Source organism: Neomonachus schauinslandi, chromosome 10 (genome assembly GCF_002201575.2).
Source record: "Neomonachus schauinslandi chromosome 10, ASM220157v2, whole genome shotgun sequence".
Lineage (NCBI taxonomy): Eukaryota > Metazoa > Chordata > Mammalia > Carnivora > Phocidae > Neomonachus > Neomonachus schauinslandi.
The window spans coordinates 66113248-66137245 of NC_058412.1; the positions used below are offsets into that span (position 1 = coordinate 66113248).

Here is a 23998-nt window from a genome sequence, read left to right on the forward strand (position 1 = left end):
GGCTGCTGCAGCGTCATCAGCCGAGCCGGTGCGGGGCGGGCGGAGTGGCCGCTGCCGCCGCCAACGAACTGGGATCGCGCGGGGGCCAGCAGCACGCCGGCCAGGGGAGGGGGCCCAGCGGTCGGGCCGAAGGTGACGGGCCGCCGGCGGCCGCGGGGCGACGACGACGCGGAGGAGGCGGAGCCCGGAGAGGGGTGGGGGCCGGGGAGGGTTAGGGTGGGAGGGGGTGGGGGGGGTGTCCCTAGGCTCATGGAGCCGGCCGAGCGGGCGGACGGCAGGGATCCCCCGGAGCCCGGCGGGCTTCCCGGCCCGGACCCGCGGGGCTTCGTCCCTCAGAAGGAGATCGTCTACAACAAGCTGCTGCCCTATGCCGAGCGGCTGGACGCCGAGTCCGACTTGCAGCTGGCCCAGATCAAAAGCAACCTGGGCCGGGCCGTGCAGCTCCAAGAGCTGTGGCCCGGGGGCCTCTTCTGGACCAGGAAACTCTCCACGTAAGTGTGTTCGGGCCTGCAGGGTGGGCGCGGGGGGTGGGGAGGGCAAAGGCTCAGTGGGAGGGCGTCCGGGGCGGGGGGTGGGGGAGGCCGCTCTTTGTCCGCACCGGACCGCTGGACTCCGCTCTGCCCCGACTCCAGCCGGTGGTCCCGGAGGAGTAGTCGGAGAATCGCGACAGGAAGCCTGGGAAGCACTCAAGTCCCCTCCCTGCTACTTTCCTGCGGGACCTCCTTGGTCCTCACCAGCCCTTGACGTCCTCCCCAGCCCTCGACGTCCTCCCGAGCTGCTTCTCCCCAAGGGTTCGGGTTGTTGTCTTACGACCTGCGGGGCCCTGGGGAGCCGGAGGGCACCGGGCTCCCAGGGAAAGAGGTGAGCGGTCCCCCAAGGGTCCTCCTTGGACCTTTGCTCATGAGGGAGGAGAGACAGAGAGGATTCACCTATGAGGGAGCAACTATTGACTTTTCCTTGTGTTTCCTCGGGCTCTTCCTCTACGGTCTCCGCCTCTTCGTATCCTTCAATTCATGTCTAGTAACTTTCTGAATGAGGAGGAGGCCGTAGAGAACTTGTAGGTTCTGCTTTTTTGGGCCTGCTCAGGCTTTGTGAGTTTGATTGAAAAGATTGGTTTAAAATCAGCCCTTAGCTCATTCTCGGGCTGTACACTAGACGTTAATGTTGAGAATGTTGAGTCTTAGAACCTCCGGAAAGTGTGTTTCTCCAGTTGTGACATTTCCTTTGGGAATGTGCGACCCTAAGGAAAATAGAGAAGAGAGCTGTCAGATTGTCCAGGGCATTATGAGTACCTGGCTTGTGTTAATTTTTGAGTCTCTCAGATGAATATAGATGACCTAAATCAGTTTCAGTTGTTAAATTATTCTTTTATTACTGTTACTATTTTTTTGCACAAACACCCCGCAAACTATAGTGTCACTGAAAATAAGGGGGAAAGCAAGTAAAAATAGTCTTGGGGGGAAAGGTTAGAGACTTTATTTTTTTTGTATACCCCAAACCATTTATGTCCAAATAACCAGCAAGATGGGCATCTTCACTGTATCAGAATAATTTTTTTAAGAAAGTTGTGCTGTATCTTGCTTGGTTAACTGTACACAAAATCTGGTAACATTGTATGTTCATGAATGTGGGTATGGATGGATAAACATACAAGACATAAGTCACTCATCCAGTGTTTACCCAAATCTGCTGAGTGAACTGGGTGATGACTCAGGGTTTTGTAATGCAATAGTCTTCTCTACCTTTCCTCACAGGATGATTCTTATCTGCCAGTTATTAGGGAGCCTCTGACAAATTTCTCATCTCCTCTTGAGGGTGGTAGTGGTGGGAGTAATACTTTTTAATTAAAACTAAACTAAAACACTTAATTTGCCCTTTTCAAAGAGAGACCATAAAATGTCAAGGTTAACAGCTCTCCTCTTGATTAGAGTATGGAGAAGTTTGTGTATTTAGGATTCGTGGGAGACTTTGGAAAAAAAGAAATGCAACAGGGAGAAGAACCACTTTCAGTCAAAAGAGAGGAATGTTTTATAACTGATTAACATCAAATGATTTTTCAAGTGAGCCTCCTATGTGTTTGTGTTACTTAGGCACAGTAAAAATAAAGTTACTTTGTCAGTTCCAGTAATTCCCCCATTTTAATCACTCTTGTTAGGTTTACCGGAGAATAACCATTTTGGGGGACACAGCTTCTTTTAGATGCATAATATATAAGTATACCAGTGTGTGAATGCATACCTGGTTTGGATTTCTTTCTTTCTGTTTTATTTTATTTATTTATTTATTTATTCTTTTTATTAACATATAATGTATTATTTGTTTCAGGGTTTTTATTTTTTTATTTTATTTTTTCTTTTTATTAACATATAATGTATTATTTGTTTCAGGGCTGGTTTGGATTTCTGAATCTGGAATCTACACAGAGTTAAGCTTTGTTTTCTGACCTATTATTAAGCTTGGCAAATTAGCACCTGGAATTGGATTATTTTTGATTTACTAAGTATAAGTAGCTTTTACCTAGAAACAGCTAAAAATACGGTGGAGACAGTCCTTGGTGTTTAGGGCAAGATTGCGGTTAATAAGGCTTACTAGCCTATGAACCCCAAACCATTCATGTTTAAATAACCAGCAAGAAATGCTGTCAGAATTTTATTTTGGAACAGTGGTTAAATGCTGCAAACTGCTTCTCAGGACTGCACTATGAGACATTTTGAACTTGGTGGGACATGTTGTGATCTTGGGTGTATTTTTTTCCTCCTAAGTCATGTTAAGGTGACCTGTTTATAGTTGCACTTGTTGTTTTTTAATGAGCCTTGTGTATTGCACAAGTTTACATCTAAATGATGCCAAAACATGTGATGACAGCTGTCAGTTACCTGAGTAGTGATCATATTTAGTACTTTGTAGAAGAATGGAAAGTAGTAATGAAAATAAAATGCAGGGGTGCCTGGGTGGCTCAGTTGGTTAAAAGTCTGCTTTCAGCTCAGGTCATGATCCCAGGGTACTGGGATGGAGTCCCATATCGGGCTCCTTGCTCAGCAGGGAGTCTGCTTCTCCCTCTCCCACTCCCCTAGCTTGTGTTCCCTCTCTCGCTGTGTCTCTCTCTGCCAAATAAATAAATCTTAAAAAAAAAAAAAAAAGGAAAGAAAAGAAAATCTAACTTCTACCAGTAGCTCTGTGACTGTGGGAAGGCTACTTGAATCCTGTTTCAGTATTCTTGTGAAAGAAATGAGGGGTTGGACTAAATAATTCCTGAGAAACATTCCTGGTCTGGCATTTCATGATTTTATTTTTTATCCTGTAGAGCCTCAAATAGGCCAGTGTGTATCTTTCTGCAAGGACTCTTTGAGCAGCTTGTAAAGTACTGGAAATAGCTCTATAGATCAAGCACATTCCTAAAGACCAGAGTGTAAATGCTGTTCAGAGGCACTGGGACTGGATCCCGGACACCCCTAATCTGGGCATCACAGGTCTTTGTGGGGTAGAGTTCTGGTTTGGGGATACTCAGGCTCCCGCTCCCTTTTTTTATTTTTTACCTCACTTAAGTGCTTACTGTCATTCTGTTTCAATCCATTTTGAGACTGTGGGTCTGTGTAACATCTCTCTGAAGAAAGGTTATTTCTGTGTACTTTAAAAATTGGCCCTGTGGTAAAATACAAGCTCTCTTGTATGGACAAGTTAAAGTATTAGAACTGCATGAGGTAATATCACAGGGAATGTTTTTAAGAAGCAGGGAAACAAATTGGAGAAGAGAAGCACAAGCCTAATGGTCTTTGGAAAACAGCAGTAAAGACAGCTCCTGGACTCGAAGTGAAAGGTGTTGGTGGATAACTGGTACGGTCCATGTAGAAAATGACAGAGTTGAAGAAAGATAATCTTGAAACTTATTTTTTCTCCCTTTTCCCTCTGGACCTTTCATGTGTGGTGAGGTCTAGTTTGAAGACGTCAGTTGATCTATACCTGGCTTTGCCGTGAACATTATTATCATCTTGGTCTTGCTTAACCTCTCTCAGCTTTAGGGTCCTCTTTCAGAAAGTGGGAGGAGTATAGACTCTTAGTGGTTTTTCAAACTTAAAACTTACCCGAGGACTGTTCTATAAAAGCAAAATCTTAAACACAATATTGGGCTCCTTGGGCAGGATAAAGTTGCACTGACTTTTTTCTTTTTAACACTTCACTGATTATAGAACCCCCTAAAGCCTGCTCAGGGCTCTGAAACATATTGTTTGAAAAATCACTGAGTTAGTCCCAAAGGGCCTTTCTAGCTCTGTGTTCCTTTAAATTGGTCTGGAGGAGGGAAAACAAGTGAATAGCCTACTATTTCCTAAAGTTTACTCCATCCATAATCCTTTATTTTGTGTTGCTTTTTTTTTAAAACAGAATTTTGATTTTAGTGAAGGATGTGCACTTGGTGTATTATGAAACAAATTTAAATGTCTCACTTGTTATAATGAAATATTATATTCTGTGCTGTTTTCTTGAAATGACTCTATTATACTGACAAATCATTTCATTTGCTAATTAAACTATAACTTCTTTGTTTAATTATTATTAAGAACATGATATAGCCTTCTTGGATAGGAATTGGATTATCCCAGTTGAAACCACATAATGTATTTAATTAGATTATATAACCACCGGAAACGTAAGTTTAGTCAAGGTATGAATTATCAAATACACTGAACTTCTTTTGTGGAAAGTAATAATCTGACCACCGGAGCACCCAAATTTGTATCATCTCTGTGTTGGGGGAGAAAGTAGAAAATTCCAACCACTGAATCTCACCTATTAACACGATGTACTTATTTGGATATCTAATGTTTAAGTGTTGAAATCGTGAAGCACACAATAAATAGAAGTGCTTTGTACTTGTAAAAAATCTTGAAATCTTGACAAATTACCACATTGATCAGTGAGAACCAGTTAGGGAAAGTAGTAGAAAAGGTTTGCCTTTGTTATTATATGACTACACTCAAAACGGGAACCAAAATTTCTTTGTTGAATTGATTTGAAAGCTGATTTTCCATAGAAAAACAAAGTAAATGAATTAAATTATTTGGGGACATGAATTTTTCTGACAAAGTTGTGTAACAGTGCAATAAACTGTCCTTCACATTTCTTTTCTTTCTTTTTTTTTTTTTAATTAACCAACTTCAGTTTTTAGAGCAGCTTTAGGTTCAAAGCAAAATTGAGCGGAAAATACAGATATCCCCTGTACCTACACATGCACACATTTAATTTTTCATAGCAATTTCAAACTTAGATATTATATGTGTGTGTGTGTGTGTGTGTGTATATATATATTTGAGGCCCTTCCCATTTTTCAAACACCTTTTTAGTTTCTTTCTTGCCTTACTTGCTTTCATTCATTCTTTCTTTCTTTTTCTCTTTTTTAAGTAGGCTCCATGCCTGATGTGGGGCTTGAACTCATGGCTCTGAGATTAAGAGTCACATTCTCTACTGACTGAGCTAGTTAGATGTCCCTCAAGAACCTCTTTTAATCATTCTTTTATTTTTTTTAAGATTTTATTTATTTGACAGAGAGAGACAACAAGAGAGGGAACACAAGCCGGAGGAGTGGGAGAGGGAGAAGCAGGCTTCCTGCTGAGCAGGTAACCTGATGTAGGCCTGGATCCCAGGACCCTAGGATCATGACCTGAGCTAAAGGCAGATGCTTAACGACTGAGCCACCCAGACGCCCGTTAATCATTCTTTTAAAACACCTTGTTAGTTTTTTCTCCTTACTAGTTAACTGAATGTTTTTGCAGAATCTCATTTGTCAATATATATGATTTGAATAGTTTTTCAATACTTTTTTTATTTTCCTTTAAACATTTTTTACTGTGGAAAATATCACACATATACAAAGAAAGACAATAATACAGTGAACTTTATGTACCCATCACCTATGTTCAGTTATCAACTCATGGCCAATCATGTTCCTTCCACTCCCATGTACCCCCCATTGTTTTTGAAGCATATTACTTCATTCATAAGTGCTTCCAGTATGTATCTGCAAGGGAAAAGGAATTAAACCAAAAAACTCAATACTGATGCCATTCTCAAGCTTAGAAAAATGAACGATAATCCAACATCACTTTGATCAATCTCATGAAATTCTACTTGCAAAATTTGTGGTTTTACTTCTGAGTTTCCATTTGCATTGTTTTGTCTAAGGTTTACTTCAGACAGACCCCATGGGCAGTGGTTTATAATACAGCTTCTTAATGAACATTTGTGTATTTTGGCATTGTTCTTCTCCCCCTCTTAACTGCGGAGACATAGAATCCGTCCTGGGGCAACCAGGACTTTCTTGAATTCTCTCCATTTTGAAAACAAAGATACTGAGGTTCTTATTAGTTAATACATAGTTGGATGCAAAGGAGTAGTGGCAGGAGTCTTTGAACAAATATTTTCTGAGTGCTTTGTGGGGGCCTGGCACTGGTTTTAGCCCTTGGGATATGTTAGTGAAAGATTTCTGCCCTCTTGGGAAGTTCCAGTGTGCTGCTTTTCTGTAAGCATACATTTTTGTTCTTTAAGGACAGCCTAGGCAAGGAGTAGCTCCATCAAGAAACTTGAGGAAAGTAAATATGAATTCTAAGGTCATTACTTAAAAAAAAATTCTTATTCTGACCAGTACGTTTTAATGCCCTAAATGGAGGCACTGAGAAGGGCAGTTAGGGAAAAAAAATTAATAAAACAGTACTATTCCTTGTTCAGAAATGTGAATGTATCATTTACAAACAATTTTCCCAAGTGGTCTTGCTGCAGTGCTATAAAATAAAATTGTCTTTGAAATATATGTTCTTGACTGAACTAAAATGGAGGCAGTTTCTTGTTTTTTTAAGGGATGCTTGTTTATTTAGTAGTAAATAAGGGCACAACTTCTTAACCCATTTTCTCATTTTGGAACCCAGGTGTTAACTTTTCTGTTAAATGAGACTTATTTCTAGTGAATCTTCTCTCACTGCTCTCCTTTTCTTCTTTTTAATACAAAATCCAAATCTGTGTTTCTTTCTAACCTGTGTAGAAAATTAGATCAAAATCTCATACAGTGTGAATGGCAAGCTGAGAATAGGGTAATAACAGCAACAGCAAGCAAACAACCAAAAAAACCTTTATATTCATTGACACAGCCACTGGAATGTTAAAAGCAGCGCATACTATAAATATTCCCATTTGGAATCTTGAGGTTGGCTACTTCCATATTCGGCCTACACTCAGCATTTCTTCCCTTTTAGTGCACTCTCTCTTGATCCCTTATTTGTGCTTTTGTAGTCTTTGTATATAATCTTCCCTCTACTGTGAGCCTTCTTGAGGTCAGTGTCCTCCATGTTTACTTCCTTTCCTCCTCTCCCAGCATTTACTACAGCAGTACGGCAGTGTATATGCATTCATTTGTACTCAAAGATATTATAATTAATTTTTTGGTCTTTGTAAACTAAAGCATTATGGAATTCTAAGAAATTACTACTTTTACAGTCAAAATGGAGAAAACAAATATAGGATGAGATCTATTTTTTTTTTTAAGATTTTATTTCTTTATTTGAGAGAGCGAGTGAGAGAGCATGAGAGCGGAGAGGGTCAGAGGGAGAAGCAGACTCCCCGCTGAGCACAGGGAGCCCGATGCGGGACTTGATCCCGGGACTCCGGGATCACGACCCGAGCTGAAGGTAGTCGCTTAACCACTGAGCCACCCAGGTGTCCGGAAATGAAATCCTCTATTTTAATACGGGATTCAAAAGAAAGTTACATATTTAGTAAAAGAAATGGAGGGAAGGAGCATTTTGGTTAAAGAAGAGAATGGTGTGTTTCATAATCCAAAGTGGGAGTCTGGGGGGAGTGGGTTTAGCAAAGTTAATTAGAGAAGAAAGCAGATTATATTGGTTGCATCAGTGAGTTTGAGACTTTCATTTAAAAATAAATCTATAATGATTGTTATGTTTAAATATTTAGTACTAAATTAGAGTGTAGTTAATACAAATTTTTTTTTTTAAGATTTTATTTATTTGAGAGAGAGAATGAGATAGAGAGAGCATGAGAGGGGGGAGGGTCAGAGGGAGAAGCAGACTCCCTGCTGAGCAGGGAGCCCGATGTGGGGCTCGATCACCGGACTCCAGGATCATGACCTGAGCCGAAGGCAGTCACTTAACCAGCTGAGCCACCCAGGCGCCCCGTAGTTAATACAATTTTTGAACAGGTGAACCATACAGTTTTGGTAGTGATCATCGCCTTTTTATGCTATTTTGGCTTTTTTTCACAATAAATAGACCCTAAATTTTAGAGTCTAAAAATAAAGTAAACGGGGGCCTGGCTGGCTCAATCAGAAGAGCATGCGATTCTTGATCTCAGGGTTCTGAGTTTGAGCCCCACATTGGGGGTAGAGATTACTTAAAAAGAAAAAAAAAAGCTTTAAAAAAAAAAAAGAAAAAAATCAAAATACAGTAAAGACTTTTTCCCTTCCCAAGAAAAAACTAACACCTTTGAAATGGGTTTGAGAATAGTATTGTAATTCATATAAATTGGAAATTGCTTAAGAATTATTAAAAATGCTTTCTAATCTCCTAATGGTAGGTACTCTAAAAGAAATGTGTTAGTAATCTTTGGGCTCTTAAGTGTGAGTATTTCATTTTGTTTTCTGACAAATTTCTTTTTTAAACCAAGGATGAGGTAGAAATTTTTAGAGTAAGAAACTTTATGAATGCAATATTTTGCATTAGAGTCTAGTTTATATTTTGGGTGGATTCCTAAAGAGTTTAGTTGGGATAGTTTCTGAGGGGAGGTGGGTTACTTCCAGACATCCCAATAAATTGTCAAATTTCTGCCAACATAAATCAAACAGTGGTCCCTATTTTGTGTATGTCAGGAAAAAAGTTACCATTTAACAAATTCCGGAGTGATTTAAAATGTGATTTTTAAAAAATCATAATTAGACAAATATCTTAAAACTTTTTCATTTTGCGGAGTTTTTTGTTTTTTTTTTTTGTAGTTTGTATGGTCTCACAATTTGTCATGTGTATGTTCATTTATAAATGCTTAATAGAGAATTTTTCATTTGTGGGTTATGACCAAAGCATTGTGAAATCAATTTAGGTCTTGACCAGTTTTTTGTTTGTTTGTTTTGAGGGGGTTGTTTGTTTGTTGGTGAACTAAATTAGAATTATTAGAATAAATTTAAAAGTAATAAGGCTGAATGTTTATGACCTTAATTTCAGTTTTTTATATATTTTTTTCAGTTTTATATATGTTTAAGTATATACCAGGTTATATATTTATAATGGTGGGTTGTGGCTCCCAAGATATGAAAGCTACTGATTTTATAGGTTTCTTTCTGTAATTCAGATCGTCTAATCAACACCTACACCTTGAGCCACAAAGACACGAGGGGTAAAAACGAAAAGTTCCAGCAGGTTCAAAAATCAATAGACTGCGGGATCTTGCAAGAGAGAATTAGTTAATAGATGATTGAATGAGTGGCATAGGTACTACCTACCATATGTTGAGGCCTCAGAGTGTGCCAGCACTATGCTAATGATTTGACCGTCATTATTTCACTTAATTTTCACGAACGTCCCTATGAATTGTAGGTACGTTTGTTATCCCAGTTTTACCTTTGAAGAAATGAGACTTAGTGAGGTACGGTATTAGCTGATTTGTCTAACGACCACAGGGCTTGCTCTTAACCATGAGTCCCAGAGGAAGGAAACTCCCAGGCTCTATAGCCTGGGAAGGCTACCTGGGGAAGAACGGCACCTGAGCCTTGAGGTGGGATTTGGTTAGGTAAGCAGGAATCTTGAGAAAGCCATTTAATGTGGGGGAACAAAGATATGAACAAGTCGACCACATAACTGTTAAAGTCTGTATTTGGAGCACAGTATTCTGAAATAAATCAGTTATCTGTCTCCCTCTAGGCTGTATGCTCCAGAACCATTTGTTACTTTCCATTCTCTATTGCCATGTCTGGCTCTTAAGTGTAGTAAAGCATTTCAAGAGATGAATGCCCCTTGTCCCTGACTCCAGGGAGAAGCAACTGGGAAAAGAATAGAGGGATCATTATTAGGTATTAATAGTGAATGACTGTATTACTGCAGAAATTGTCATGTCAGTTATAAGAAGTCATAAAGGCTATAACTCTGAAATACAATATGCTGACACTCCAGTGAGTATTGTTTAGCCTGTGGTATAGATGGGGATAAAGAGAAGTGTGTACTTCAGATCTCCTTGTCCATTTAAGGCCTTCCGTCAGAAATACTATCCTTGGTAAAGATAATAGACCTGTTTTATAGTGTGTTTCGGAAACCTACTCAATGTTTTAAGGCCAATTTACTTAATTTGGTAAAATATTTACTGTTAGTTTGAAGGGTTTTTTTTTTTCTTTTTAAAAATAGAACTAGTTCTCGTGAGCTGTTTTTAATTATGTAAGCCAGTATATTTCTCAAGATACACTCATACATTTGGTTAGCTGAAAAAATGTTTCTCAGAACGTCCACCTTGTTTCATTCTTTGGTTAGAGTTGAGGGTTATATATGTATAGAGGCATAGTCTCTGCCATCCTTACCTGTTAGTCATCTAAAGAAACACTACAATAGGGGCGCCTGGGTGGCTCAGTCGTTAAGCGTCTGCCTTCGGCTCAGGTCATGATCCCAGGGTCCTGGGATCGAGCCCCGCATCGGGCTCCCTGCTCAGCGGGGAGCTTGCTTCTCCCTCTCCTACTCCCCCTGCTTGTGTTCCCTATCTCGCTATATCTCTCTCTGTCAAATAAATAAATAAAATATTTAAAAAAATAAAATAAATAAAATTAAAAAAATAAAATGTTTAAAAAAAAAAGAAACACTATAATATATACATGTATAACTCCAGTAAGAAATAGAATGTGGAAAATACTCGTTTGGTACAAGCTATTAAGGGACAGAGAGGACAGAGATAGCACTTTTGGTTGGGAATGAAGGAAGACTCTGAAAGAGGAAGCCTTAAAGGATAGATAGGCTTTTAAGGATATGAACAAATAATTCACAAGAAAATATATAGTAAGCAAATACCTTAAGATATACTTAGCCTCATAACTGAAGAAATATTAATTGAAACAGATTGTATAAGTATTTTATTTTTAATGATTGAAATAGATTTTAAACCACCATATCTTGTACTCCAGTCAGTCTGCTAAGGTGCAGTGGTTCTCAAATGTAGTGAAACGTCTGGGAAGCATAAAAACAACTGGTACTCGGGGGCCCATTTCAGATCCGTTAAATCAGAATGTCTTTCTTGTACATTAATCAATTACCCATCACCATAGCCTTGTGAGGAAACCCAGGTCTTAACAAATACAGAGATTAAATGACTTGCCCAAGGGACTGACCTAGAATACTTTGAATTCTCTGCAAATTTGTAGAACGTGCTGCTCCTGCTGGCTTGGCTGCTGTGTTGAAATCAATAAATATTCTGGCTATTCAGAGTTGATGATAACATTGGGAGTTGCAAAGCAATCTAGAGCATGGCAACATAAGATATTCTCCACTTTAGATAACACCTAATTTGCGTTTCTTCTATGTCAGCAGGCCCTTGGAATTGATATCCTTTATTGTTAATTTGTTTTTGTGTGTGTGTGATAGTGCATCCCTTTTCTTGATTCTCAGCTTGACCTCTTTGGAAGTGAAATGAGAAAATAAGGAACACTCTCTTGGTTGTGTCTTTTTGTCATAGAAGTATGCTGTTCTTGCTCTGTTCCTCTCCCTAGAGCTGTCTCCGTGCCTGTTCCTGCCTCTTTCCCCAAATGCTCAGATTTTCTTGACCCTCGGTTGCTTATTCAGAGTGATGACGGCTTTCTGATCTTTCAAGATTCAGTTCAGTGGACGTTCATCTATGATGAAACATTGGCTAAAAAAAAAAATCACAAAACTGATAGTACTTCATTTGTCTCCCAATTCCTCACATCTAGAGATGCATTTTGATTACATGGGTAATTGAATGAAAAGAGAAGGAGAGGTGGATTTATGAGAAAACCCTACATTTTATCTGTTCACTCACTATTCCTAGTAATGAGAAGCTGTATCTGCATTTTGAAATACTACGTGTTATGATGAAGGACTTAGTCCTGGAATAAAGTCAAAGTAATTAATTCCTGATCTTCTAGCTTTCTCTGCACATTTTGCCTTTTTTTATTTTTGTCATTGGTGATATCTTAGGAACAGAAGGAAGAGACAGTAAAGTGGGGAGGGAGGTTGGTTTTTTTGTTTTGTTTATTGTTTTTTTCTGGTTAGAGGGAAGAGTTTTTTCAGGCATCTCATTGACAAGTATTTTAAAGCAAATAAAATTACCATGACCATTTACCTCTAGCCGTCAGGTATTAAGACATAGTTTTAAAAATTGTATGTCTCACCATTTATTCAGATATTTTACATTTTAGTACAGCTTTATTGTTTTAAAATGTAATTCCTAAAAATAAATAAATAAATATCTAAACCGGAAAAAAAAAAGTAATTCCTATACATTTCTCTTAGAGAAATTACCCTTTTTTTTTTAAAGATTTTATTTATGTATCTGAGAGAGAGAAAGAGAGAACAAGCAGGGGGGTGGGGCAGAGGGAGAGGGAGAAACAGACTCCCCGATGAGCAGGGAGCCCCATGCAGGGCTCAGTCCTAGAACCCTGAGACCATGACCTGAGCCAAAGTCAGACATTTAACGGACTGAGCCACTCAGGCGCCCTCTTTCAGATAAATCTCTAATGAATCTTTTTGTTGATATTATTTTTTTTTTTTAAGATTTTTTATTTATTTATTTGAGAGAGAGAATGAGAGAGAGAGCATGAGAAGGGGGAGGGTCAGAGGGAGAAGCAGACTCCCCGCTGAGCAGGGAGCCCGATGTGGGACTCGATACCGGGACTCCAGGATCATGACCCGAGCCGAAGGCAGTCGCTTAACCAACTGATCCACCCAGGCGCCCTTTTTGTTGATATTATTAATGGAACAGTTTACCTCCATTCACCACTGTTTTTTATCTGGTTACCGTAAAGAAGGCTGCCAATTTTAAAAAACATATTCTGTGGATTTTCTTATTTAGTCTAAAAGTGGGTTTTTCGGGGGCACCTGGATGGCTCAGTCGTTAAGCATCTGCCTTCGGCTCAGGTCATGATCCCAGGGTTTTGGGATCGAGTCCCACGTCGGGCTCCCTGCTCAGCGGGAAGCCTGCTTTTCCCTCTCCCACTCCCCCTGCTTGTGTTCCCTCTCTCGCTGTCTGTCTCTCTGTCAAATAAATAAAATCTTTAAAAAAAAAATAAAAGTGGGTTTTTCTTGTTGCTGGATTTAGATGTTGTAGGGAAAATCATAGCATTGACAACATACTCTTTTACCCTTCCTGAAACAGTTACCCCTATTTGTGTTTCCTAGTTTACTCTTTAATCTCTAGATTCAGAATAATGCTAAATAATAATAGTAAGAATAGTCATTATTGTCTTGAATCTCTCTGGTTTTAAAGGTTGTAGACCTTTAAAGGTTTTTGGTTTTAAAGAAGTGCCTCTTGCTGTGGATTGTGTAAGACTGTTGAATCACAGATCTGTACCTCTGAAACAAATAATACATTATATGTTAAAAAACAAAGAAGAAGAAGATAGCAGGAGGGGAAGAATGAAGGGGGGGAATCGGAGGGGGAGACGAACCATGAGAGACTATGGACTCTGAAAAACAAACTGAGGGTTCTAGAGGGGAGGGGGTAGGGGGATGGGTTAACCTGGTGATGGGTATTAAAGAGGGCACGTTCTGCATGGAGCACTGGGTGTCATACACAAACAATGAATCATGGAACACTACATCAAAAACTAATGATGTAATGTATGATGATTAACATAACATAATAATAAAAAAAAATAGAAAAAAAATAAAGAAGTGCCTCTTAGAGGGGGAATGCCTTAAGTCTGATATTGGCTATTTAATTAAGACTGTGTATTTTTAAATAATTTGGTTTCTTTTTGTTATACCATCTTAATATTTTCTAATTTATATTTTATTATAATCAGACTGTTTGGCCAGAATAATGTCCATGTTAGAATTAAGTGAGTTTATGACCAGTTTTATAGGTATTCCACATAAGATTGAAAAGAGGGCACAGTTTCTGTAATCTCATTTTTTTGTCTTTTAAAAAAGTCGGCTTTATTATATAATTTTAATTACCTTTAGTCAAAGTCTGATTGAAATGTTAAAGACAGTCATTGATTTTGTTGTTTCTATTCAGCATATAAAATTTCATTTTCTTTTTCAAGACTAGGTATTAGGTATATGGTATACTTTTATCAGGAGAGGCATAATCCCTGGTTTTCTTTTTGTGATGTTAAGGGCCATTCTGCATTCTTTAGAGATTGCAAAATGGTTCTTTGCTTATTAGCTGAAGTTCTCTAAAAAACTTTTACTCCTGAACTATTGTTTACCCTGAGGTACAATTCTTATAGAAGCCAGGATAAATGTTTCATTGGTTCTCTTTATTTACCAGGTTTTTTTTTAAGATTTATTTATTTTAGAGAGAGAGCACATGCCCATGCAAGCAGGGGGAGGGGCAGAGGGAGAGAACTCAAGCAGACTCACCGCGGAGTGTGGGCTCATCCGAGGGAGGGTTGGATCTAACAGAGCTGAGATGAGCTGAGATCACAACCTGAGCTGAAATCAGTAGTCCAAGGCTTAACAGATTGAGCCACCCAGGCACCCTATTTACCAGTTTTTAAGATAATGACTTGGTCCCATAGCATTCTTCAAGGGCATAATCTGTGGGGTTTTTCTTTTGTTTGTATTTATATTTTTTAGTTTCATTATGAACTCAATGGATTTAAATATACATTGCAGGTAATTACCGTGATTCATGCTCTGGTGTCATTTTTGGCTAGGGAGAACCCTACAACCTGACTCCTGTGCTCTTTTAAATAGGACTTTAGTAGTCTTTGATAAGGGCTGTTTTTATTAAAAGAAATGTAGAAATGCAGAAATATTGATTACCTAATTTTAAACATTGTATTTTACAATAGAAATTTGATATGAAATGTTTTTACATGTTTTAATTACAAAAATAATGCCTTTTTACTTAAGAAAGTTAGAATAAACAAAGGTATATAGGAAAACATGAAAATCACTCCATTTTACCATAGAGGTAATGTGTTATGGTGTCTGTTTTATCTTTTAATCTTAATGTATGATTATATATTTTCTTTGGTTGTATTCATATATGTTTTGTATCTTGCTTTTTTTAAAAAAGATTTTATTGGGGCGCCTGGGTGGCTCAGTCGTTTAAGTGTCTGCCTTCAGCTCAGGTCATGATCCCAGGGTCCTGAGATTGAGCCCCACATTGCTCTCCTTCTGTGTGCTCTCTCAAATAAATAATAAATCTTTTTTATTTTTAAAGATTTTATTTATTTATTTGACAGACACACAGCAAGAGAGGGAACACAGCAGGGGGGAGTGGGAGAGGCACCTGAGGCACCCAGGCGCCCCTAAATTAATAAATCTTTTTCTTTTTTTTAAGATTTTATTTATTTGATAGAGCGAGAGAGCACAAGCAGGGGGAACAGTAGAGAGAGAGGGAGAAGCAAGTTCCCCGCCGAGCAGGGAGCCCGATGCGGGGCTCGATCCCAGGACCCTGGGATCATGACCTGAGCCAAAGGCAGACGCTTAACAATCTGAGCCACCCAGGCGCCCCCTAAATTAATAAATCTTAAAAAAAAAAGATTTTATTTATTTGAGAGAGAGAGAGTGCATGCGAGAGAGCACAAGCACAAGCAGGGGGCAGGGGCAGGGCAGAGGCAGAGGGAAAAGCAGGCAGGAGCCCCTCTCCGTGTTTGATCCCAGGACCCCTAGATCATGACCTGAGCCAAAGGCAGACGCTTAACTGACTAAGCCACCCAGGTGCCCCTTGTATCCTGCTTTTTTTTTTTTAATAAGACATTTCATTTCACATCCACTAAAGTGCTTTAAAAACATATTTTAAATGACTGCATTATATCTAAAGGCATAAACCACAATTTAGCAAACCATTCTCTTATGTCGGCTTCCTTTTTTTTCCCCAGGAAAATTTTACTGCAAATGTGCAATGAAAAACTTTGGTATTTTGACTTTGATATTCTAGATTTTTACTTAGGATGTATTGTTAGATGTGGAGTGTTTTTTTTTTTTTTTTAAGATTTATTTATTTGAGAGAGAGAGTGTAAGACAGGCAGAGAGGAAGAGGAAGAGGGAGAGGATCTCAAGCAGACTCCCTACTGAGCATGGAGCAGAAATCAAGTCAGATGCTCAACCACTCGACTGACTGAGCCACCCAGACGACCCTAGATGTAGGATTTTTTAAAAGCGATTGAGTCCCACATGGGGTTCCCTGCTTAGCAGGGAGCCTGCTTCTCCCTCTGCCCCTCCCCCTGCTTGTGCTCTCTCTCTCTCTCTCTCAAATAAATAAATAAAATCTTTCCAAAAAAAAAAAAAAGATCCATCAGTGTTTTAAATGAATATAGTTAAACTCTAGTTTTTAAATTTTATAAATAAAATTCCATTTTTTTGTCTTTTGAGTAGGACTACCCAAAATAAAGCATTTACTTAAGATTAAATGTCATTGCTAAATGTCTTAACATCTTTTATAATTACAGTCTTTTTTTTTTTTTAAGATTTTATTTATTTATTTGACAGAGAGATAGCGAGAGAGGGAACATAAGCAGGGGGAGTGGGAGAGGGAGAAGCAGGCCTCCCACGGAGCAGGGAGCCCGATGCGGGGCTCGATCCCAGGACCCTGGGATCATGACCTGAGCCGAAGGCAGACGCTTAACGACTGAGCCACCCAGGCGCCCCTATAATTACAAATAGTCTTAATGTTGTTCTGAAATTATATTAATTTTACTTGATTGATGGCTAAAGTTAGGACCTTAGAAACCCAGCGATGGCCTTAAAGAAAAATAACTGGTGAATGACAAAGCTTGTATTGAAACCAGTATTTTTAGCCTCTTGTCAAGCTCTAATTCTTAGTTCGTTTCAGTAACGTATAATTTTGTATTACTTCAAACTTCCTTGTAATGAATAGTAAACTATCTTCAGGTTGTATAGTAGAAAAAACCTTGACAGTATTGCACACTTTATTAAATAACTACTGTTCCTGGTATGCTACTGCCTTTCTTTGCTTGAGATTAAAAATTAAAGCATTTGATTAATACATATAAGGTTGTGAGGAGGAAGGAAGCAATTAAAAAGTGCTTTTGTATTATCTTTCATAGTTTTTCTCCCCTGTGGGAGGATGGAACATAATGACATCATCTATATATTCTGGATAGTTTAAGAAACTCTGTTCAAAAGATCAATCATGACTGTTAGCAAGGTTTTCAAGTATTTTGAGACCTCTAATAGTAATTTTTAGTTCTAAAACTTAAAGTGAAAATTAGAAAAAGAAAAGATTATCAATATGGTCAAAAGTAGGATTTTTGAACATAAATATACAGAAAAACCAACTGGAGTAGTTTTTGAAAAATGAAGGTTCTTAGTCTCCACCCTGAGTATTTTTTTTTATTTTTTTGAACAATTTTATTGCACTTTACACTCCTGGTATTTTAATGGTCTAGATTTAAGATGGAACTCAGGAATATGCATTTTAAACAGTCTAATAGACATTTGCTAGGTATTATCAAGGCACTTTTTCCAAAGTGGTTATACGACTTTATACACCTACCATTAACATATGAAAGGTCCGGTTGTTCCACATTCTCACCCAAACTAGATATTATTAGGCTTTTTAGTTTTAGTCAGTCTGGTGGGTGTAAAGTGATACCTTACTGTGGTTTTAATTTGCTTTTACTGGTGAGTAAGGGTGTTGAGTATCTTTACATATGCTTATTAGCCATCTGTATGTTGTCTTCTGAGAAGTGCCTGCCTGAGTCTTTTGCCTTTTTTTTTTTTTTTTAAATCTGGTTGTGTCTACTGATTTGAAGGAGTTCTTATGTAATTTGCATAAGAGTACTTTCTCAGGTGGATGTATTCCAAATATCACATTGGGCTTTTCACTTTTAATAGTGTTTTATTGTGAACAGAATTTCTCAATTTTTATGAAAAGCAATTATTAATTTTCTTCTTGTACTTTGTGCTCTTCAGAACAAATTTTTCTTGGACTGCATTTTGAGAAATGCTGAGACAAGAACCACTTTCTGGTTGACAGGAACTGTTTCCTGGTTGACAGGGAAAATAGAAGGTTTCTTTCTGAGTAATCCCCTAACATCTCTAGTTTTGTCAGCAGTTCTACCTCCTCTAGGAATCCCCCTGTTGGTCTCTTCTTTTCATAATATTAAATTTGGGGCTCTGAATTTTGTGTTCCTAATGTTAAGCGTATAGTTGCCTTTCTACTGCAGTAAATGCAATGGACTGTAGCTAAGTTATTTCGATGACTTAGAGCCATGTTTCCCCAGTTTTTCTCCAGAAGTATCCTAGCCACAGAGGAAAGTACAGAGCTCCAGGGGCATCCAGAGTCCTGGCTAGACCTGAAGTAGCCACTGAAAGCAAAGGATGGTTCTTTGAACTCTTCTCCGTGTAGTTTTTAGGAATACAGTTTGCTTTCATTTGAAAGTAGTGTTGATTCTACCTTTTACTCCAAAATTTAGAGTGAACTTGAGGGGAGGCTGCAGGAGGCTCTACCACGTTTATTCAGCAACTTAAAGTGCCCCTGGTAGCCCTGGGCTTAGGGTTTTTGTATATTGCCTTCACTATTCCATTTGCTTTACCAGCCCAGTGTAGTTAAGAAACTTGCACAGTAATTACTGGCAGAAGCAAAACAGTATTTCACTCTCATTGCTCTGCTGTCTATACTATCCGGTCACAGAGTACTAAGGTGAAATCATGGGATTCTGTCTTGAAACAAGAGAAAAGAGCTGAATGAATAAATAAATACACAACAGCCTGAGAAATGAAAAAGTATGTTTTTAGTGGACCAAGAATTTTGAGGAATTTCTGGAAAGGAAAAGCAGTTAGATACCCTAATTTTATAAGTTAAGCATAAATTCAATTTGATCTTAGCTATTGGGGCAGTGCTAAAGAACATATAAGGAATATTAATATCTTTTCTGTTGGTTTATATATTTGTAAAATGATTCTTTCTCAAAGGTGTTTATGATTTTTAAGTGTTCACTAATTTGTTCTAAGTAGTTTTGGTTACTTAAGTTTTTGTTACTTTTGCATCCTTAAAATAGTCTATAATTAATTAGTCATTCTTGCTTTTTAGGACACTTTTTCCTTTGCTTGTAGTCGATGCTTTTGATTACCTTGGTTATCTAAAGTTAAAAAACTAAACATGTATAACTTTGAAGTAAAATACTATATTATTTTTGATAGTAACTTAATTTTAGTATAACTGTGAGTTAACTCAGAAACACATGGTATTATAAGTTATGTAACTTGGTGTATTTTAGGATTCTAAGCAAACCATTATTCTTCCTTCAAAGATTCTGTGGTTAAACAGTAAACTTCTATATCTGTACTCTCCTGTTCTGTTTTATTCTTTATATTGTGATATGCTGTTTTTAAGTAGTTTTAGGAGTTATATATAAACAGATAATTCTCTTGAATGAGCACTTACTTAATAAAAGGAAGGGGACAAAGGAACCCATTTCAGGGATACTAATGGCCAAAGGCCAGTTAAGACCAAACAACAATAAGACAACAGTATTTTAATTGGTCACTGAATGTTGATGAGAATTCAGTTATCATTATAAGCCTTTTGTTAATTAAATTATTATTTGGTAGTCTTAATTAAAACAGAATAATTTTTCCTACATAATGAGTAAAGATATAAATGCTTAACATCAAGGGCATTTGAAATTAAGGTGTCATAATACATATTTTTTTTTATTGTGGCAAAAACAAATTTACTCTTAACAATTTTTAAGTGTACACTACAGTATTATTAGCATATGTACATTGTACAATGGATCTTCAGAACTTTTTCATCTTACATAACTGAAACTCTGTACTCCTTGAATAACTCCGTGTTTCCTTGTGTGCCCCACCTCCACTTGTCCCTGGTAACTACTATTCTACTTTTTGTTTCAATGAGTTTGATTATTTTAGATACTGCATATAAGTGGAATCGTGCAGTATTTGTCTTTTATGATTGACTAATTTCACAGCATAATAATAATACACACACACACACACCACAAATACACACTGCATTTTGTTTATTCATTCATCCATTGATGGACATTCATGTTTCTTCCACACTTTGGCAGTGAATAATGCTGGCAGTGAATATGGGTAACTTATTTTTAAAGGCTATATTGATTTTTCTGTTGCAGATATATTCGACTTTATGGGAGAAAATTTAGCAAAGAAGATCATGTTCTTTTTATCAAGTTATTGTATGAGCTGGTATCAATTCCAAAACTGGAAATCAGCATGATGCAGGGATTTGCCCGTCTCTTGATCAACTTGTTAAAGTAAGTACATTTCCTGTGATTTCTGCTAACAGTTTTTGGTTTGTTTCTTCAAGGTTTTAGGCAACAAGAGCTAAGTGTTCTTTGATAAGAAGACCCAAGTCCCAAATTGCCAGTTTGCAAAAAGGTTGCAGAAAATTTTATCATAAGTTTAAGCCATACGTGTTAATTAATTAAAATTCTGTCTCCTTGTGAGGCCTTCTGTTTTGTAGCACACATGGAAATATATGTTACTTGATGTTCGTTTAAACTAGTTTTCTTCTATTATGTATGTGGTAAGATCCTGAAGGAGTCATGAATCATTTATTCTTTACGCCTATGTACCCAGCACAATGCTGGAAACAATTAAATACTCCATAGGTAACATGGGAAAATAGGAAATTCATTGGCAGTAATGGTGGCACAAATTTAAATGCCCCCTTTTACCTGGTGCTCTTTGAGGTTTGAGCAGCAGTAAGAATCTGGTGCATTGTTCTTCCTACTACTGCATTCTACCAGTGAGTTGCTGTGGATAGGGAAAAGCAAGGCCCATCAGGATGACAGCAGCATTTAACAACTGTCATCCCTGTGTAGTAGGTGTGATATAAACAGCTGTGCATGAATATATACATATATGGTTACTTTTTTTTATTATTAGGAAAAAGGAACTTCTTTCAAGAGATGATTTGGAGTTACCTTGGAGACCACTTTATGACATGGTGGAAAGAATACTATATTCCAAGACAGAGCACCTGGGATTAAATTGGTTTCCTAAGTAAGTTTCCTTTTAAAGTACTTCTTTGGGAGCACTTGGGGCTTTTTAGAATTTGGTCATAATTGAGAAATGATTGGGTTATTTGAGATAAGCAAATAGACATTTCAGTGTGCTCATTTCTTTGTAACTTCACTCTCAAAACAATTTATTGCCCTCTTTAAACTGTATCTGAAGTTACACTTAAGAATGTCCTACCAGGATATCTGACAGCTAACATTACCATACTGGCCAAAGACAGCAGATTTTTGTTTGAAATCTAGTATTTTGTCATTGAAAGTAATGCACATTTGGCATTCTTCATTATATGTTCACATGTGTTTTAATTCTTCAAGTAAAATGAATGCCTCAAGAAGAGGAGCTTGGCGGGGCGCCTGGGTGGCTCAGTTGGTTAAACGACTGCCTTCGGCTTAGGTCATGATCCTGGAGTCCCGGGATCGAGTCCCGCATCGGGCTCCCCGCTCAGCGGGGAGCCTGCTTCTCCCTCTAACCCTACCCCCTCTCATGCTCTCTCTCTCTCATTCTCTCTCTCTCAAATAAATAAATAAAATCTTTAAAAAAAAAAAAAAAAGAAAAAGAGGAGGAGCTTGGCATATTCCAGAGGGTACCCACATCCCAGTTAAAGAAACGTTAGTTTCACTGACTGTTCATGGAATGCAAGCTATTCAAATGCACAACTTCTTGGTTTAGACACACTAGGATGCAATGTTTAGACATACTAGGATTATGAATGTCTGGTTGATTATACCTTCTTTTATGTACATCCTAACTCTTCCAGATCTCTAATTCTGGTACCTTTTGTATTTTATTCTGAGTTTACAGAATACAGTATGATGATCTGTCCTTTTTTGGTAAATAGTGATTTTTTTTTTTTAAAAGCTTATTTATTTATTTGGCAGAGAGAGAGACGGCGAGAGAGGGAATACAAGCAGGGGGAGTGGGAGAGGGAGAAGCAGGCTTCCCGCAGAGCGGGGAGCCCAATGTGGGGCTCGATCCCAGGACCCCGGGATCATGACCTGAGCTGAAGCCAGATGCCTAATGACTGAGCCACCCAGGCGCCCCTGTAAATAGTGATTTTAGACTTGACTGCAAAGTATTGTTCTTCCTTGTTAACAAGGCCTTATCTATTTATGATCCAGCTCTTAATTTTCTCAGTCTTGGTATATTTGGCTTAAAATACTCTTAAACTTTGGCTCATTCGGTTAAATGTCCAACTCTTGAACTCAGGGTCGTGGGTTCAAGCCCTGCATTGGGCTACTTCAAAAAAACAAAACCTCCTTTTTTTTTCTTTTCGTTTCTTTTTCTTTTTTTTTTTTTGACTTCAGACATGTTTATTATAATCTTATATAGTTTACATAAATTTGGACTTGTATTTATTTGGGCTCAGTTATAGCATAATAAAAATCTAAGCACTGGTCCTCTGAAATAAAGCAGGCAATCACCATTCAATAAACACATGATTTAATTTGTATAAAAGGGTTAAGTTTACAACTAAACTTTTATAAAAAGTTTAGCATAAGTACATCATTACACTTTCTTTGTATGCAGAAATATACATCTCTGCCACTATACAAGAAAACTCTAATTAAAGAGTTCACAAGGTTTCACCACACACACATGGACGTGCTTGCGCGCACGCGTGCACATATACATACATATATATACACACACAGCATTCATTAGGCTTGCGTCAAAAGGGTCATTTCTGGCCAAAAGACTTCATTTAAGTAACTGAATACTGGATTCTTCTGGTATTCACGCTCCACCTTTGAAAAAAGGCAAAGTCTGTTTAAATTGGGAAATTCCTTACGATTTTAATGTTTTCACTCCTCATGGTGGAAATAGTATATAAAGAAAATCTTCCAACTGCAGAAAGGGCATTTAAAAGTCTTTTTCATAAATAACTAATATCACAGTCCAGGTCAGAGAACACCCTGGGGAAGATGGTCATTCTTAGTTTTCTTTCCATTTTTAAAAAATGTCCATTCAGTTTGTTGTTCTTCTTGTGAAATGGTTGAAAAATAAGTTCAGGGGGTGCCTGGGTGGCTCAGTCGGTTAAGCGTCTGCCTTCGGCTGGGGTCATGATCTCAGCGTCCTGGGATTGAGCCCCGCATCTGGCTCCCTGCTCAGCAGGCAGTCTGCTTCTCCCTCTGCCCCTCCCCCCCCACTCATGTGCACAGGGGCTTTCTCTCTCCCTCTCTCACAAAAAATAAATAAATAAAATCTTAAAAAAGTAAGTTCAGTGATCCTGTGAATTCGTTGTTCTTGTGCAAAGAAAAGGAAAGTCATGAACACCATTTATTCAGCCACAGAGCGCTTTGCTGTCATTTGATATTAATTCAGAAGAGAATTCAGAAGCCTGCAAGGACAGGATACTGATGTCCGTGTTTAGGGTGGTCAGCAGTGGCCTGGATGCCTGGCTCTGTCCGGGTCGCTAGTAGTATGGGCTGACAATAGTGGGGTGCGAGTCCAGGGTGATCTGCAGGTCCAAGATGCCTTGTTGCAGGATTTCCATCTTGCTCACCTTCTTGTTCTGGGGGATGCTGGGCACCAGCTCTGTGAGTTTGGAGTAGCAGTCATTCATGTTGTACAGAAGGCTCATCGGGTCCTCCACCAGGGCTTTGCTCCAGGAGATGACCAGGCTGTGGTCCGAAAGACTGTTTTTTTCTAACAGGCCTCATTGCACTAAAGGCTTTCATGCTGATGTGTGAGGAAGGAGAGACCAGGAAGGAGCCGACTGCCCAGGGGCTCATGCCTCTGCCACCTGTCGATCTTCCTGGGCTTCCTGTGCTCCACACCGGGCTGGGCTCAGAATCTTCTTT

At 38.4% G+C, this 23998-nt stretch overlaps 1 protein-coding gene and 1 pseudogene across 1 annotated transcript in view; one reads left to right on the forward strand and one right to left on the reverse strand.

Annotated features, from left to right (window-relative positions):
• The first annotated feature begins 247 nt into the window (after positions 1-247).
• Positions 248-23998, forward strand: part of PSME4 (proteasome activator subunit 4) — a 111619-nt gene continuing 87868 nt past the window's right edge. Inside the window, exons 1-3 of the mRNA XM_021701246.2 lie at positions 248-491; positions 20288-20428; positions 21063-21179. Coding sequence (XP_021556921.1) covers positions 250-491; positions 20288-20428; positions 21063-21179 — 500 coding nt within the window. The 5' untranslated portion in view covers positions 248-249. The remainder of the gene's footprint in view (positions 492-20287; positions 20429-21062; positions 21180-23998) is intronic.
• On the reverse strand, positions 23479-23875 carry LOC110590458 (annotated as a pseudogene).